General features: G+C 40.5%; 1 protein-coding gene across 2 annotated transcripts in view; it reads left to right on the top strand.

The window, feature by feature from the left end:
• The first annotated feature begins 2,400 nt into the window (after nucleotides 1-2,400).
• Nucleotides 2,401-17,808, top strand: part of BRD7 (bromodomain containing 7) — a 39,437-nt gene continuing 24,029 nt past the window's right edge. Inside the window, exons 1-4 of one of the 2 annotated variants that reach the window (XM_043898420.1) lie at nucleotides 2,401-2,704; nucleotides 3,134-3,342; nucleotides 15,799-15,928; nucleotides 16,236-16,293. In XM_043898420.1, coding sequence (XP_043754355.1) covers nucleotides 2,656-2,704; nucleotides 3,134-3,342; nucleotides 15,799-15,928; nucleotides 16,236-16,293 — 446 coding nt within the window. In that variant the 5' untranslated portion in view covers nucleotides 2,401-2,655. The remainder of the gene's footprint in view (nucleotides 2,705-3,133; nucleotides 3,343-15,798; nucleotides 15,929-16,235; nucleotides 16,294-17,808) is intronic. The other variant, XM_043898422.1, reaches the window with a different exon arrangement.

The following is a 17,808-nucleotide window of genomic DNA, read 5'->3' as shown; positions in this document are numbered from 1 at the left end:
TGAACTGAAGCTTTGCTCTACACTAGGGGGCATTGGTGGCTTGATTTCAGAGCAGCAGAGGTTCCCTTCTCCAACATGACCCCTTTCCTCCACTCTGAATTCCATCTCAGAGAGGCAGAGTGGATTGTTACAAGGAGGGAACAGATACAAACTTCTATCCTTTGTAAAAAATCAGTTCCCCTCCTCTAAAGGAACTTCAGCTTCCATGACTAACCACTGGACTCTAATGGGGACTGCCAGTCACAGACTCTAACTCCTCTTGGCCATAGGGATGGACTTGGTATCCAAGCTGGATCAATCTCCCAACCCTTTGCCTATAAAACATGTGACCCAAGCCAAGCCTATCAGAGACCTTCCCTGGAATTTTTTCCTGGATGAGGCTGACAGGGAAGAGACCCTTTTCCCAATCGGTCAGGATACAGTGTGAGGCGAGCAGAAGTAACTCCATGGCAGGCAGCTTAGATGAGGAGTAGGCCTTCCTACTTCTGGGTGGTAAGATTATCAGGCCACCTGGATACAACCAATCAGCATTCGCTTAACACTGACCGCTGTTTGCCAATTAGGAAATTAGGAACGGGGCAGAAACCCCCGGGAAAGTCCCGCGCGTGCGAAAGTTTTGACCAATGAAATTGCTTTGCAAACTTGTAACCAATCCGCTTAAACCAACTACCAATGGCGTGTGCTCACCCTATAAATTTGTGTAACAGCTTGGGCTCGGGGCTCTCTGACCCCGCACCAGTGCGTTGGATGCGGCAGGAGCCCTGACTCGAGTCAGCAATAAACTTCCCTTTTGGCGAGTTGCATTGTCTTGGAGGCCTTCTCTCTTCCGGCTCAGGGATTCGGACATCGGGCATAACAACAGCTGCTGGAAACCATGTTTTCAGTCATGTAAGAAAAGAAAATGGAGCCCAACACAGAAGGATGAGACAAAGAAAGAAAGCATCAAATCCCTGGCTCCTATCTTTCTTTGGGGAAGCTTTACTCCTCCCTTCCTGGACATGTGATCCACTAATCTTTTTATTCACCTGAAATAATTCAAACTGGGTTTCTATCATTCTCTGACCACAGGACCCTAAATTACAAGTCTACCACTTAACCACTGCAGTTCAAGTGAAAGCTACACATCTTCCCGGGAGAAGTGATCCAGAGGTCCAAACTCTTAAGTATAAATGACTGATGTCAGTTCCTTTCTTGTGAGTATAGATTTATCTGGAAACACACAGTGCACTGTAAGCCTAAACGTAGAGACAGTCAAGACCCCCTTCATCATATTCAGAGTAAAAAGAGGTTATGATTCAGATCAAGAAAACCTGGATTTGAAGCCTGGCTCTACCAGTAAGTGGCAACTTACTTCATTTCTCTGGGCATCCATTTCCTCATCTGTAAAATGGGAATATATTTCTCCCTTTCTACCTTACAAGGTTGTCATGTCAAAAAATATCAACATTATTTTGTCTCTCTGCAGCCACCATCCCTGGATGTGGTCTCTTGAACACATCTTAATATTTTATTCAGGTAAGTGCCAATGAACAAAATTGTGAATAACTCATCTCACCAGTAGGGTTCAGCATCTAAGGATAAAGTCAAGGAGAAGCAGGGCTTTAAGCAGGAAAGAGGAGTGGACCTCCATCAACAGAGCGATAGTGTTAGTCTGGACCTCTGCTTCGTGGGGATCCAGATTATTTTCATCATTTTTTCAATCTAATTTCTAAATTTTATTTCTTTTCATTTCAAAAAATAATAAATATGCAAGTGAGAAAATTTTCAAAAAATACAGAGAAGCATAAAACTAAACCAATCAACTCCAGTCTCAGTCCTAGTCTCCTGAGATAACCACTATTAACCGTTCTTGTGTATCCATCACAGCCTTTTTATTCAGATGCCAACGTTTATTTCTATAAATGCATCTTACTGAATACACTCTGCTCCATACTTTGTTGGTATTGTTTTAATTAAGGTCTTGAAGGTCTTTACATATCATTATATAAGTTTGTTTTGTTCTGTTTTAGAGATTAGAATCCTTCCGCTACCAATGTTCTGGGTTTCCTGGGTCTGGCGTCCAGCACAGGATTCAACAAATGTTAAAATGAAGACAGACGCTAGGGAAAGCGGGAGAGAAGGGAGGAGTCAGAAAGGAAGTAAGGTGATAAAAAGATAAGAAAAAGGATGAAAGGAAGAAGGGGCAAGGAGGAGGGAGAAAGGGTAGGAATCAAGGCAGGAAAGAAAGAGAGGCAGACAGAAAAAACGGAATTTCAGAGCGGTGGACCCCGCCCTGGCCCCACCCACGAGCCGGACTCCGCCCCCGAGCCGACTCCGCCCCCAGGCCTCAGGCTGCAGTGCCACCTCCAGCCGCCAGGGGCCGCCACGCCCATCCGACCACTCTCTGCGCGCGCGGCAGGCCCTCTCTCCCGCTTCCGCGCCGGCCACTCGCCAACCTGCCGCCGCTCTCCGGCTCCGGCTGGGTCTCGCGCGCTCGGGCGCGGCTGGGTCTATTCGTGAGGGGCCTCGCGCCGCTCGGCGCACGCCGTCCCCCTGCCTCGCGGCGCGGGGTCTCGCGGGCCCCGCTCCCGCCCTCCGCTCGCCTGGCCCGGACCGGAAGCGGCGCCGCACGGCCTGGGCCTGGCGCGGGGGGCGGGCACCGGGGCCCGATCGGACATGGGCAAGAAGCACAAAAAGCATAAGTCGGACAAACACCTCTACGAGGGTGAGGAGTGGGCCACGGTGGGGGGCGGCGAGCCCATGGCCGCTCGGTGGAGTTTTCGTGCCTTCGAGACAACTCTCCAGCTTCCGAGGCGGGCCGGGGGTCGCACCTCCGGCGGGCAGGCCTGGACCCGCGAAGGGGGCGCGGCCCGCCTGAGCCGCGCCAGACCCCCCAGGTGGGGGCGGCGTTCGAACCCGGGACGTCCGTCCGGGGCGGGACTCCGGTTGGGAGGTGTGAGGCGGTCCCGAGAGGCCCGGGAGCGTTCGGGGCGTCCACTTGGCGAGTGTCCGTCATTCAACAGGTGCGCCGAGGGGCGCCCACTGCGTGCCATTGGCCGCCTCAGACTGACTCTCCCTACCCAGTTTTACTCTGCGTTTTGGATACTGCCCGGCGAGGCTTTCCTTTAATCGAGACCCTTTCCTTTCGTTTAAGAGTATGTAGAGAAGCCCCTGAAGCTGGTCCTCAAAGTGGGAGGGAACGAAGTTACCGAGCTCTCCACGGGCAGCTCTGGGCACGACTCCAGCCTCTTTGAAGACAAAAACGATCATGACAAACACAAAGAGAGAAAGCGGAAAAAGAGAAAGAAAGGAGAGAAGCAGATTCCAGGGGAAGAAAAAGGGAGAAAACGGAGACGTGTAAAGGTAAAGGGTCGTTGTGTTGCTTCAGCTTTGAAGGTGGTACCACTTTCTGAGCGTTGCCGTCTACCCCTGCCAACCTCACTTTATTTTGTGTCCAATGAGATGCTGAAACGCCTGTAAAATCGGGCTGACTTTGAGGAAGAGCAGGGCAGAATAGAAACATCAGTCATCTATGAGTTTCAACAGCTCTTTAATTATGTTCTTAGTTGTACTCACACATCAGGTGAGTGAACAGCGAAGTCCTCATTTTCAGGAGCTGCTTCAAAGAGTGGTTTTTCCATCTAGGAAAGGTAGAAGTCATGCCCTAGCAAAGATCAGTTTTCGAGGTTTTGGGGAAACAGTCATTTCAAAAGTAACTGTGTTGTCACAGAGCACCAGATTTGAGCCCCCTGCATCATACAGCAAATTCCCACTGGCTGTCTAATTTTACATATGGTAATGTAAATGTTTCAGTGCTGCTCTCTTAATTCGCACCACCCTTTTCTTCCCACCTCTGGGAGCTGGGAGGGGGGTTCAAGAGGGAATATATGTATACCTATGGCTGATTGATGTTGATACATGGCAGAAACCAATAGAATATTATAGTTAACCTCCAATTAATTTGTAGTTAACCTCCAATTGAAAATAAATTTAAATTTTTTAAAAAAGTAAATGGGATTTATTGGGATTCAGATTTTGTTCTGAAATACTGTAATGCCAAATACATAATGAATGACTTTCATCTTTTAAGACAAAGTCTGAGTCTGTTGAAGAGATAATTTGATCAGAAACCTTCAAGGGATATGACAGCAGTAATAAAAATAAGCATTTTGTTAACCACTTGCAGTTACTAGAAAGGAAAAAAGAAGGTGGCTGCCATCCCTGTTTGTCATCTGGGTGAAATTAGTAATAATAAACTTTCCTTCCAAGGATGATCACATATGTACCTGGAATTGTCCTAGACTACTTCTTCACTTCCCAAATTTAACCTGTCACCAAGTAACTTATTGAATCATTTACTGGAACTTGAAGCTAAATTTCTGTAGGCTTATTTTTATAATTTTTTTATTTTTATATATACAACAGAAATGTTCTAGACCATGTGATTAAACACATTGTTAAGTCCCTAAATCGTAGTCTCTTTTTGGAATTTCCTATTTATGTCTTTCTGCCCCAGTGTTTATTGCCTTTGTCTAGGCTGTGACTAAACATAGAACTGTCAAATGTTTTTTCCCCTAAATTGTAAAAGCCATGATTTTTTTAATTCAAGTGATACAGAAGTGAACAAGAAGGAGGAGAGAAAAAGTTTTCCTCACTCAGGTATCTCATTTAGTCTTTCTCTCCAGAAGTAACCAGTTTTGTTGTGGGGGGATTGTTTTTTAATTATTTATTATTACAGGATAAAGTAGTTTATGAGCATAGTTTTAAAAAGTCAAGAGTACTATTAATACATTTAAACATAAAAGTAAACTCCTGTTCCATCCTTCCCAAACTTTTTAGTTTTTTCTTTGGATATTGATCTCCATTTCTAAATGTTGGTTTATGTTGCCGTTTACTGATTTTATTTGTACATCTTTTATTGACATCATGTTACTGAAGATGAGAATTTAAATTAATGTCCTTATATAGCTCCATGCCTCCAGTTTCCCTTCCTGCATTCTCCCACTGTAAATACATCTCAGTTCTTAGTAAATTCAATATTCAGTGTTCATTTCTAATCATCGTTTATTGGAGACAAATGTAATATACATGTACAGGTCTGATATTGACCAGTTGGCTAATTGCTTCCATTTGTTTGGTGGTTGTGTACTCATTCTTCAAGCTCTTAACAGATTTGTAAAAGCCGCCTGGTTTCTTCTGTTTTTCACATGGGCAAGCCCGTCCCTTTTTTTTTTTTTTTTTGGAAACATCTGTCTTGCATCCATCTATCTCTGTCACTACCTGCTCTAACCTGGATTAGTTGATTGGACCTGCTCTGCCTGCTTTTGGATCCCATATCTTTCTCTTGATTTACTCCTTTGTTGTGGTGAAGTCTTAACTCTACAAACCCCCTAAGAAAGCATTCATAGGAGGTAGATTTTTGTAAGTCCTTATGTGTTTGAAAAATTTTATTGTACTCTCATATACTCTCCTCATACACATTAATGGTTTGACTCAGCATGGAACTCCAAATTGGAAGTTATTTTCTCCCAGAATTTTGAAAGCATTGCTTGTTGTTTTCTAGCTTCCAGATTTGCTGCTGAGAAGTCTGTTTCCTTCTGATTTTTAGTTCTTTGAACATGGCTAGTATGTGCTCTCTCAAAACGTTTAGAATCTTTCCATTATCTTCAGTGCTCTGTTGCTTTCAGTTCCGAGATGTTTGCTTGAAGTATTTCTATGATAATTTCCTTTCCTCCATTCTCTCTTCTCTCTTTCCAGAGCCCCTGCTATTAGATGTCGGACTCCTCGACTGGTTCTCTCATTTTCTTGTGTTTTTTTTTTTTCTCCTCTGTTTTTTTTATCTTCCTTCAAAGACAGTTCCTGAACTTTGTCTTCTGGCTCTGGTCTTGAATTTTATTTCAGATCTTGTATTTTGAGTTTCCAAGAACTTTTTTATATTCTCTAACCGTCCTTGTTTTAATAGCATCCTGTTCTTTTTACATGGGGTATCTTTTATTTCTCTGAGATACAAATTGATGGGGGTTTTTTGGTATTTTTCTTTAAAGTTTTCTTTTTCTTCTTGCATTGTCTCTATTTTCCCCTCAAGTTTCTTCCGTTTATTTATTCCATCTCTTCCTTTAGCGTCAGAAGCATCATTTGGTTATCTCTTAGGCCTTTGTAATCTATTTTTTATTTAAATGTGAAGCACAGAAAGGCAGATTACAGGCTTTGTGCCTAGACAGAGTTTGTCAGCTGATGGACTTCACTGTGGGCATCACTAACAGGGACCTGATCGCTTTGATCAGGAACCACCAAAGTTTTACCCTTTCCCAGGTTTCTGGGGTTAGAACTTTTCTCACAGGTGTCTCCTTCCTTGCCGGCAGGAGGTATCTTGTTTGCTCTCATCTGGAGACTCCTCCACTTGCCTTTCGTCTCCCGAATGTGTTGGCATCTTTTATCCACTGTGGTCTCCTCTACTCTTTCTTCCCACCACCATCTCATTTAACTGGAAGTTGAGGTAACTCCTTTTAACCACTTCTGGTTTTAGTTCTGGCAGTTAGTCTACTGTTATGCCAGCTAATATAGTTTTCATTTCTTGTTTTATCAGTTATCTCATCTTTTTATTAAATACACTGAATTTGATTATATTGCTGTACCATATTTTATTTTATATAACTTAAATGTTACAGGTAATGGTGCAGTGAACCTCACTGGTCACATCTCTTTGTATCCTTTTATAAGGATATCTTCAAGATAGGTTCCTGCAAGTCTCTCCCTCTGCCCTGTCTTGACTGTGGCTTTGAGTGTCATTAGCCACCTATATCTTTTTATTTCATTGCAAACTAAGATGCTTTTGTATCCACCATTTCATTTGGACATAATACCCTGCAGAGTAGGGCAGGTAGGTTAATGATTTCCACTGTGAAAGTGAAAAGTGAAAGTTGCTCAGTCATGTCTGATTCTTTGCGACCTCTTGGAATTCTCCAGGCCAGGATACTGGAGTGGGTAGCCTTTCCTTCTCCAGAGGGTCTTTCCAACCCAGGGATCGAACCCAGGTCTCCCACATTGCAGGCGGATTCTTTACCAGTTGAGACACAAGGGAAGCCCAAGAATACTGGAGTGGGTAGCCTATCCCTTCTCCAGGGGATCTTCCCAACCCAGGAATCGAACCAGGGTCTCTTGCATTGCAGACAGATTCTTTACCAACTGAGCTATGAGGGAAGCACTGTATAAAAGGTAAGGTGGAAACTGAAAGAAGTGAAGTGAATTTGCCCAGGTTCCACTTTCCCAGGACTCAGGGGGAACCATGAGACATTTCTGGGGTGTCACTGATTCTGTAGAGGCCTTTTGGGTTATCCTTTTTTTCAAACTGACTGGGGAGGAGAGTGGGACACTTCAGAAGAACACCTCTCTCCAGGCTGTGCTCTGGATCTCCAGGGAGTTTTAGTAACAGCAGCTGCCCCTGGTCTTTTCTTGGGGAAGGTCAGCTTTGTGACACCTGTGGGCCTGAAAGGGGCTAGAGTATATGTGGTTCTGAGGAACTGGTGACTCTCCTGTCAGTTCCATATAGCAGGAAGGAGGAAGGGCAGAAGAAAAGAATAAAACATGAGAGGTAAGAAAGCCTTCCTCCATAAACAATACAAAGAAATAGAGGAAGACACTAGAATGAGAAAGACTAGAGATCTCTTCAAGGAAACTATAGATACTAAGGGAACAGTTCATGCAAAGATGGGCACAATAAAGGGTAGGAACAGTATGGACCTAACAGAAGCAGAAGATACTAAGAAAAGGTGGCAAGAATACACAGAAGAACTGTACAAAAAAGATGTTAATGACCCAGATAATCACGATGACGTGATCACTCACCTAGAGCCAGAATACTTGGAGTGCGAAGTCCCATGGGCCTTAGGAAGCATCACTACAAACAAAGCTAGTGGAAGTGATGGAATTCCAGCCGAGCTATTTTCAAATCCTAGGAGATGATGCTGTTAAAGTGCTACACTTAATATACCAGCAGATTTGAAAAACTGTGGTGGCCACGGGACTGGAAAAGGTCAGTTTTCATTCCAATCCTAAAGAAGGGCAGTGCCAAAAAATGTTCAAACTACCACACAGTTGCACTCATTTCACATGCTAGCAAAGTTGTGCTCAAAATTCTCCAAGCTAGGCTTCAACAGTACGTGACCAAGAACTTCCAGATGTTCAAGCTGGATTTAGAAACGGCAGAGGAACCAGAGATCAAATTGCCAGCATCCTTTGGATCATAGAAAAAGCAAGATATTCTAGAAGAACATGTGCTTCATTGACTACGCTAAAGCCTTTGACTTAGTGGATCACAACAAACTGGAAAATTTTTCAAGATATGGGAATTCCAGATCACCTTACCTGCCTCCTGTGAAACCTGTATACACGTCAAGAAGCAGCAATTAGAACCACACATGGAACAGTTGACTGGTTCCAAGTTGGGAAAGGAGTACATCGAGGCTGTATATCATCACCCTGCTTATTTAACTTACATTCAGAGTACATCATGTGAAATGCCAGACTGGATGAAGCACAAGCTGGAATCAGGATTGCTGGGAGAAATAGCAATAACCTCATATGTGAAGTTGATACCACCCTTATGGCAGAAAGAGAAGAGGAACTAAAGAGCCTCTTGATGAAGGCGAAAGAGGAGAGGGAAAAAGTTGGCTTAAAACTCAACATTCAGAAAACTGAGATCATGGCATCTGGTCCCATCACTTCATGGCAAATAGATGAGGAAATAATGGAAACAGTGAGAGACTTTATTTTCTTGGGCTCCAAATTCACTGCAGATGGTGACTGAAGCCATGAAATTAAAGGATACTTGCTCCTTGGAAGAAAAGCTGTGACAGCATATTAAAAAGCAGAGACATTACTTTGCCAACAAAGTAGTCTAGTCAAAGCTCTGGTTTTTCCAGTGGTCATGTATGCATGTGAGAGTTGGACCATAAAGAAAGCTGAGTGCCGAAGAATTGATGCCTTTGAACTGTGGTGTTGGAGAAGACTCTGGAGAGTCCATTGGACTGCAGGGAGATCCAACCGGTCAATCCTAAAGGAAATCAATCCTGAATATTTATTAGAAGGACTGATGCTAAAGCTGAAGCTCCAGTATTTTGGCCACCTGATGTGTAGAGTCAACTCATTAGAAGAGACGCTGATGCTGGGAAAGACTGAGGGCAGGAGGAGAAGAGGAGACAGGACGAGATGGTTGGATGGCATCACCAACTCAATGGGCATGAGTTTGAGCAAACTCAGGAGATGGTGAAGAACAGGGAACCCTGGTGTGCTGCAGTCACGAAGAGTCAGACACAAATGAGCGACGGAACAACAGAAACAACCAGCACACAGGCCATTATTCACAATGCTAGAGTTAAGTAAAACTTATTTTTTTATTGATGTAACAGTTCATAACATATCAGTTTCGTGGGTCCAGCATTATGTTTTGTCTTTTGTGTACACTGTAGCATGCTCACCACCGAAGTTTAGTTTCTATCCATTACAATACAGTTGATTCATTTTATCCCTTTCACCCTCCTTCATATTCCCCTCTGGTAACCACTGCTCTATGCTTTGTGTCTATGTGTTTGGGTTGTTTGGTTTCTTTTTTGTTTTTTATGTTCTACATATGAGTGAAATCATAACAGTATTTGGCTTTCTCTGTCAGACTTATTTCACTTTAGCATAATGCCCTCAAGGTCTATCGATGTTGATGCAAATGGCAAGATTTCAACTTTTTTTATGCCCAAGTAATATTTCATTTCAATGTGGCATTTTCTTTCCACTCATCCATTGATAAGCACTCAGTTTGTTTCCATATTTTAGCTATTATAAATAATGCTGCAGTGAACATAGGCTTACATACATCTTTTTGAATTAATGTAAATAAAACTTCTTGAAAATTTAAACTTATTCCTATACAGTAAATTCCTGTTTTATTAAGGTACTATACTGGGTCCCAGGAGACATATTCATGAAAACTGACTTTTGAGTGTTTATGCTCAGCATTGTTCTGAGTTCTTTACTGTTTTAATACTTCATAGCTTTATGGGGTAGGTACTGTTAGTATCTCATTTTGTTGCTGAGTTAACTGTAAAGTAGCTTTATTGCTCAAGAGGAGAAATGAATGACGGTAATTGTTGAAGAAAGTGAAAATTCTGTCAAAACATAATTCATTGACTTCTTTTGTGTGAATCTGCCACACCCAGGATCTCAGGGCTGCTATAGCTTATTCCAGTCAGCAGAAAATCCTCCCCACTTTACCCTGCTTGGCTGTTCTCTCCTAAGGTGATAACTCAGTCACACAGGATCTTCCAAGAGAAAAGGAGGACTCTTGATTAAGGACATAAGAGCAGTATTGGTCCTCTGATAGGATTTTTTGTTTATTCAGCAAATATCTGCCAAAAAACTGTTATACTGTATAATACTAGACTCAAATAATAAAGATAAAATACAGTTCCTACTCTATAGGACCTCAGAGTTAAGCTGGGGAATCAGACACAAAAAGATAAACTTCATGGCCTGGTAAATTCTAACAGAGGTGTGATTGAAGTGTTCTGGGAGTACAGAGGATGCTCTTCCTCATTCTGCCTTGGGGACTATGGGAAGCATCTAAGAGTTAAACTGTGGGACAGATGATGTTTTCAGCGTAGGGCCGAAGATGAAGTGTAGCTTCAAAGTAATAAAAGTGATTTTTTCAGTTGAATTAAAAAGTCAACTGTTACAGCAAAGTTCTGAAATTGTTTTGCAATTTGCACTGGAAGCAGTATTTGGATATAGGTTTCCCTGGTGGATCAGACAGTAAGGAATCTGTCTTCATTGCAGGAGACCCAGGTTCGATCCCTGGGTCAGGAACATCCCCTGGAGAAGGATTGGCTGCTTACTCCAGTATTCTTGTCTGGAGAATTCCATGGACAGAGGAGCCTGGAGGGCTGTAGTTCACGGGGTCAAAAAGAATCGGACACGACTGGGCGACTAACATCAATACCTATGTATGTTGTTGTTGTTGTGAAAGTCTCAGTCGTGTATGACTCTTTGTGACCCCATGGACTGTTAACTTGCCAGGCTCCCCTGTCCATGGAATCCTCTAGGCAGTAATACTGGAGTGGGTTGCCATTCCCTTCTCCAGGGGATCTTCCTGACCCAGGGATTGAACCTGAGTCTCCTGCATTGCAGGCAGATTCTTTATCATCTGAACCACGAAGAAAGCCCAGATATCTAGACATCTTCTGAAAAGTGACCAATCTGAAGGATAATACCTAGAACTTCAGCTGGTAATTTTCATGCTTTCTTGTTCCTTCTTCATGCTATCTCTTATGGTTGATTAATTCTACAAATATGTGTTAGGCATTATTGAGGTTGGGGGTAGAGAGCTGAATAACACTTGAACCCGTCCCTCCCCACCAGGAGCTCCAGTGAAACAGGCAAGTGTGTCTATCTGTAATATAGTGCAATGAGCTAGTATTAATAATATGAGCAAAGATTTACTTCAGAAGTATTAGAAATTAATAAAATAACATTGAGTCATGGATAAATAGGAATCCAGTTTGATATAAGTGCAGTGTGTTTGTAGTTACAGAAATAGCTGCTATTTCTCTCTTCTGCCTCAAACCTTCATACACACAGAATATTTACTCTTCTACCTCCACCCTGACTTCCACCCCCAACCTGGCTAAATTCTCTCCTTCAGATCTTAGCTCAAATGCTTCTTCCTCATAGAAGTTTTCCCACACTTCTCCAGTTCTAAATTAGACTCATCCAGCAGTTACTCTCTCCTTGAAATCTGTTTGCATTTTTTTTTACCAAGTTGTTTAATGTCTGCCTCATTTTACACTGTCGGCTTCCTAAGGGCAGGGCTGTGTGTGTTTATCCACCAGTGTGTGTCCGCAGAGTACAACGCCATTTATTTATTGAATGCATGAATGAATATTTACCATGTGTAGGCACTGTGCTAAAATTTCACATACACTTATTTAATCCTTAAAACAAGCTTCTAAGGTATATATTGCATATGTTATTGTGTCTATTTTTAACAATGAGGAAATTAGGCCCCTGCTCCACCTTAGGTAGTTACTCCGTGACCTCATAGCTAATAAGTGGCAAAGCCAGAATTTGAACCCATTTTATAAACTGTAATTATAAACCCTCCTACCTGAAGTTAAATGGCTTTAGTATTTTTGTTTAGTTTTCTCTGTGTAATTAGCAAAATACACTGTATCAACCAGAACTGTATTAACTTCTGGTTTTACATATCTTACTTTCAGTAAGTGACGTTAACAATTGGATTCTGTAGTATTTTGGAATCATGAAAAAGAAAATTGGAAGGTAGGAATCATCAGAGTGTTAGGTGGAGAAAGAAGTGTAGAGATCAAAGCCTCTTGTTTTATAGGTGAGACCGAGACTGAAGCAGTAGAAGAACTTGTTCAAGTTTACGTTCTAAATGAGAAGCTAAATCTCCTAACTTCTAATAACATGTTACAATATCTCCTTTCACTTTAGGTTAGTTTCCAAGTATATGTTATTTATATTCTTTTTCTCTTTTGGACTCTAGCCCAGAAGGCTATATTCTCTCACCATACCAAATAGTAAAGTGCTTACTGTAGACCAGGCTAACTAGATGAAGTTACCAGATAGGGGTCGTTCAGAAACATAATACCTTCCTTTGGTACTTTTTCAACTTTTCTGTTTCATGGTCATTTCGCCATCTCATAAACTCTGTAAGATAAATAAAAATCAACAGTTGAATCTCTATCTTGCAGCTGATAAAGAGGCCTAGTGAAAGTCAATGAGTGCCTAAGAAGGTCAAAGTGTGTTAAAGATGAAGCTAGAGCAAGAACTTGAGCCTCTAGACCATGTGTCAGCAAACTAGAGCCAACACCACTTGATTTTGTAAATTAAGTTTATTAGAGCACAGCCACACCAATTGTGTTGTCTGTGGCTGCTTTTTTGCTACACTGGCAAAGGTTGATATTAATAGTTGTCACTGACAGTATGGACCACAAGGCCTAAATTATATGTTACCTGGCTGTTCACCAAGAAAGTTTGCCAATCCCTGCTCTACTTTTTGCACTATGGCCTTAGTTCTTTCCATCTAGGAGAGTGCTTAATTGCCTTTCAATCTGTCCATTTTCCACTGTTGACATTTAACAGGAAGAGATCTTGTCTCTGAGGTCTTTTTCCATTGAACAGATGTTCAAAACCTGCCAACCTACAAAAGATTAATGCCAGTTTTTCTGGGGAAAAAGATACAAAACTTCCCTAAGTCAAAAATTACTGCTCCAGAATATGTCATAGGGCCATAAAAAAAGACACCAGTCAACTTAATGGAAACTGACTTCAAGTGAACAGTAAGTATAGTTTATAACATTGCTCTCTGGAGCTTCAGCCAGTCATATTTTCTGTATTAGATGCTTTGGACTATAGAATGTGAAGCTCTGTATCACTGATGGTCCAAGTGTGATCCCTGCATGGGCAACAGCCACATAGCCTAGGAACTTGTTAGTAATGCAGACTCGCAGACTACACTAGACCCACTGGATTGGTAATTCTGGGGACAGGACCTAGTCACTAGCGTTCTAACAAGACTTTTGAATGATTCTGATGCACGCTGATGCTTGAGAACCTTCATGAGACTCAGAATTTGCATTTCTAGTAATTTCCCAGGTAGTGCTGAGGTTGCTAGTCTGGGAACCACACTTTGAGAACCACCACTCTGGATACTAGAATAAGAAATTAGGATGTAGACCAAGAAAATAAGATCCTATTGAGAATCTTGATTCTTGGGAGTGTAAAATAGAGAGTTTGGGGCAATTTTACTCTAAAATTGAATTTTTAAGATGCAAAAAACAGGATTTTTTTTTAAAACTATTACCTGGATTCCAACCATTCAGCTTTAGCAAAACATAACATTTTGCTTTTTGCTTGGTTTTATGTTTTTTAAAGATATCAGAGTACAGACACCAGTGAAGCTTTCTGTGTTCCTCCCAGAACCCATTCCTCTTCCTCATTCCATAGAGAGAACTATGAATTTGGTGTGTATCCCATGTAAACTTGTTTTATAATTTTACTACTCCTGTGTATATTTGTAAAGCACACTTTATATATTTTCAAAACTTACATAGCTGATCTTGTAACAATTCTCAACTTTTTCCTCTAGAAATTGTTTCTAAACATAATACATGCTGATACAGTGTAACTTTAGCCTATTAATTTTACCTGCTATGTAAATACGCCATATTTTATTAATCTATTTCCTTTTAGTAGCATTTTCCTTTTCGTAAGTTCCTAATTTTTTACTGTTTCACAGAGTGCTGAAGTAAATAGGCTTGTGCATGTCTTCATGTACCGTTGTGAAAGGAAGTTTGTCTGGGGTATATGCCCAGGAGCAGAATCACTGAGAAGTAGGGTAAAAGGTTGTTGTGGGCTTCCCTGGTGGGTCATTGGTAAAGAATCCGCCTGCCAGTGCAGGAAACGCAGGTTCAATCCCAGGCTCGGGAAGATCCCCTGGAAAAGGAAATGGCAACCCACTCCAGTATTCTTGCCTGGGAAATCCCCATGGACAGAGGAGCCTGGTGGGCTGCAGTCCATGGGGTCACACAGAGTCAGACACGTCTAAAGCGATTTAGCACACACACATGCACTGCAAGGTATGAGAGCCCCATTTCTCCACATTTTTTTCAAAACAACATTTTCAGACATTTTAATTTTTACCACTCATAGAGATGTGAAATGCCTTCCAGTTTTTAAATTCATAATTCCCAGAGTTCCAGGGATCTTGAAGCTAGTTTTCCTGTTTCTTGACATTTCTAGGTGTTTTTTCTGGAGCTTACCTGTGATTTCCTTTACCCATTTTCTGTTGGGTTATTTGCCTTTTTATATGAACTTGTAGATGTGCTTTATGTAATCTTTGCTAATATTTTGATTTATTTGTGTTTCTCAGTCAGTAGCTAGTCTTTTAGTTTCATAGATGATAAAATCTTTCCCTATTCTTAAGTCATAAAGATTCTTTTACTTTATGTCAAGTTTTAAAATTAATTTTTTAATATATCTAAAATTTACTTCTGCATGTGGTGTAAGGTCGAGCTCTGATCTCACACAGATAACCAGCTGTCCCAGCACTGCCCTTTGTCGTTGATTTACCGTGCCGCTCTGATCTATCACGACTTCTCTATGTGCACACGTCTGTCTCTGGTGCTCTGGTCTCTGTTTCATAGGTCTGTTTGTCCCTGTGTCAGACCCACATTGTCTTGTCACTTTGTACAGACTGATAGCACACATTTTATTGTGACCTTTTTCAAAACTGTTCTGACTGTACTGATGATTCACTCTTCAAGATAAATTATATGACTGACTTGTCAAATTTCATGGAAAATCCTGTCTTACAATTTTGATAGGCTTTGCATTTTATTTATAGATTACTTTGGAGCAAACTGACTATCTTTCACTTCATGAACATGGTATATCTCCTTTATTCAGGTCTTTCACAATGGCCTTTCAATAATGTTTCATAATTTTTCCTAAAAGGTAATTGGTCATCTTTTATTAGATTTACTCCTGGTGTATTATTTTGCTTTTATGAATAGTATTATTTTTTTGATTAGTTAATTCTAGCATATAGAAGCACTTCCCCCCCCCCAATTTATGAACATGGTATTCTCTTATTTCCCAGTAGATGGCAGTAAAATAACGTAACATAAAATAACAATAAGATTTCATTATTAATAAGCTTCGGTGTCATTTTTTTCCACTGAAATTAAATGCTTTATTTTAAAGGAATCAATTCTGAAGTATTTCTAAATTATCTCTTTTTTTTCCATTTAGGAGGATAAAAGAAAGCGAGACCGTGACCATGTGGATATTGAGGTAGAAAAAGACCTACAGTGTCAGGCCCCTGTACGATTAGACTTGCCTCCTGAGAAGCCTCTTGCAAGCTCTTTAGCCAAACAAGAAGGTTGGAATAACTCTGAATTAACTGTCCTGAATGAGGAAGCTTAAATTATTTTAAGGATGTTAGCCAGGGAAAGTTAAAAATTTAAAAGCTGTTAAGTTAAAATTTGTTTATATTTTCTTATATTACTGCTTAAGAACTTTAAGTTAATTTCTGTTTCAAACTTGTTGTTCTCTTACTTCAGCATATTTGAAAAATAAATGGAATTCCTATATGAGATAATTTAATGATGGGTATGAGATAAGTCATGTATAGAAAATAAACAATACAGAATCTTCTCTTTTAAAACGCTCTTTCTTCTTTGCTTTAGAAGTAGAACAGACACCTCTTCAGGAAGCTTTGAATCAACTGATGAGACAACTGCAGAGGTGAATTTTTTTTCCAGCATTTTTATAACATGGAAATTGAAATAGGAAATAGAGGATCCAAACCACTTCTTTTTATTATTATTATTTCAAATCACATTTTGTGGCCTGTATCCAAATGTACTTGATTTTAAAGTGGATGATAAATATTTTGCCTGGCAGTAGAAGTACTCCAAGAGGCTGACTTTTAGATGTTCTCATTTGGTTTGTTTTAACTGGCAGCTTGAAGAGTGTTATATAATCCTCTTAATGGCAGATTTTTCCTTAATCTAAAGTAACTTCTGATGTTAAAGCTTTAAACCGGGATTAAACAATACAGGTATTTCCATTTGCTAATAGATCAAAACACCTTCTATATGTCTGTGCTGCTTATCACTGCTGTGAGTGTTCACTAATTACCAAGTCTGGGAGAAGAAACAAAATACCATAAATAAGATTTGTAACCCTCTCTTAAATGCAGAAGTTTGTTCTAAAAATTATAGTATCTTGATAAAACCAATGTGAAGTTCTTAAAAGAGAAAAGAATAACTTGATCCTTATTAAAATATTTATTTTGATACCTCAGTTCACTCAATTTAAAGTTTTAGCCCAAAGACATCTACATTATTAGCAGGGGATTCATGGATATAGGGCATGCGTTCATATAGTGAGATTTCTTCTGACTGTGTTGGACTTACATGTCAACCCCAGAACTTATCATCAATATTTTTAAAAATAAAGCTATCTGTATTCAGCATCTATTCAGTTTTGCAGTGAAAATTAGAAATCAGTGACCTGTCTTCCTTTTTGGTGTTAAAGAACAGTTGAGAAACTTACATCTCAAGTCTTTACACTTGAATAAATCATTCATTGCTTGTCCCAAAGGAGTGAACAGGTAAGCATTGAGCATCCCAACTCAATTAGAATTTTTGACTATAAAGTGTTTGGCTACCTTTTAATTTTGTTTCTTGCAGTATAAGCCTGGAATATAAGTTAATGATGTCTATAAGAGAAATCTACTTGTCAGAGTCTCTCTCAGTCTGAGAATGTTCACATTGCTCAGAACATTATGGGAATTAGAACTCAGAGCCATATTTTTATTGAATAGCCTTAGTGATTCTTGATCCTTGAGGCTCAGTGCAAATACTGGAAAAGAATGTAATTGACCAGGTTTAGTAATAGCATCTTTGGTCAAACCAAGTCGGACTCTATATTAAAATGACTAATTTTAGGGAGTGTAGATAATTTGCTCTGAAGAGGTCCTCCAGAGATGCTTCGTGGTGTTATCCAAGTAACTTCTATGGACAGTATGCATTTGGATCTGTAAGTTCCAAACTGGACATTTTTGCTTATTCTCAGTATGTTTTACCCTCACAGCTAGGTGTCCTGCTGGGAAGAACCAAGGCAGATACATACACACCTGCGTTCAGATTCTGACTCTGTATTTTATCAGATTGATGACCTAAAACAAATGATTTGACCTCTGAGCCTCAGTATCCTCATCTCTAAGTGAGGATACCAGCTCCTTGATGGCTTTTG

This window comes from Cervus elaphus, chromosome 4 (genome assembly GCF_910594005.1).
Source record: "Cervus elaphus chromosome 4, mCerEla1.1, whole genome shotgun sequence".
Taxonomy (NCBI): Eukaryota; Metazoa; Chordata; class Mammalia; order Artiodactyla; family Cervidae; genus Cervus; species Cervus elaphus.
This window is presented reverse-complemented; position numbering and strand designations above follow the sequence as displayed.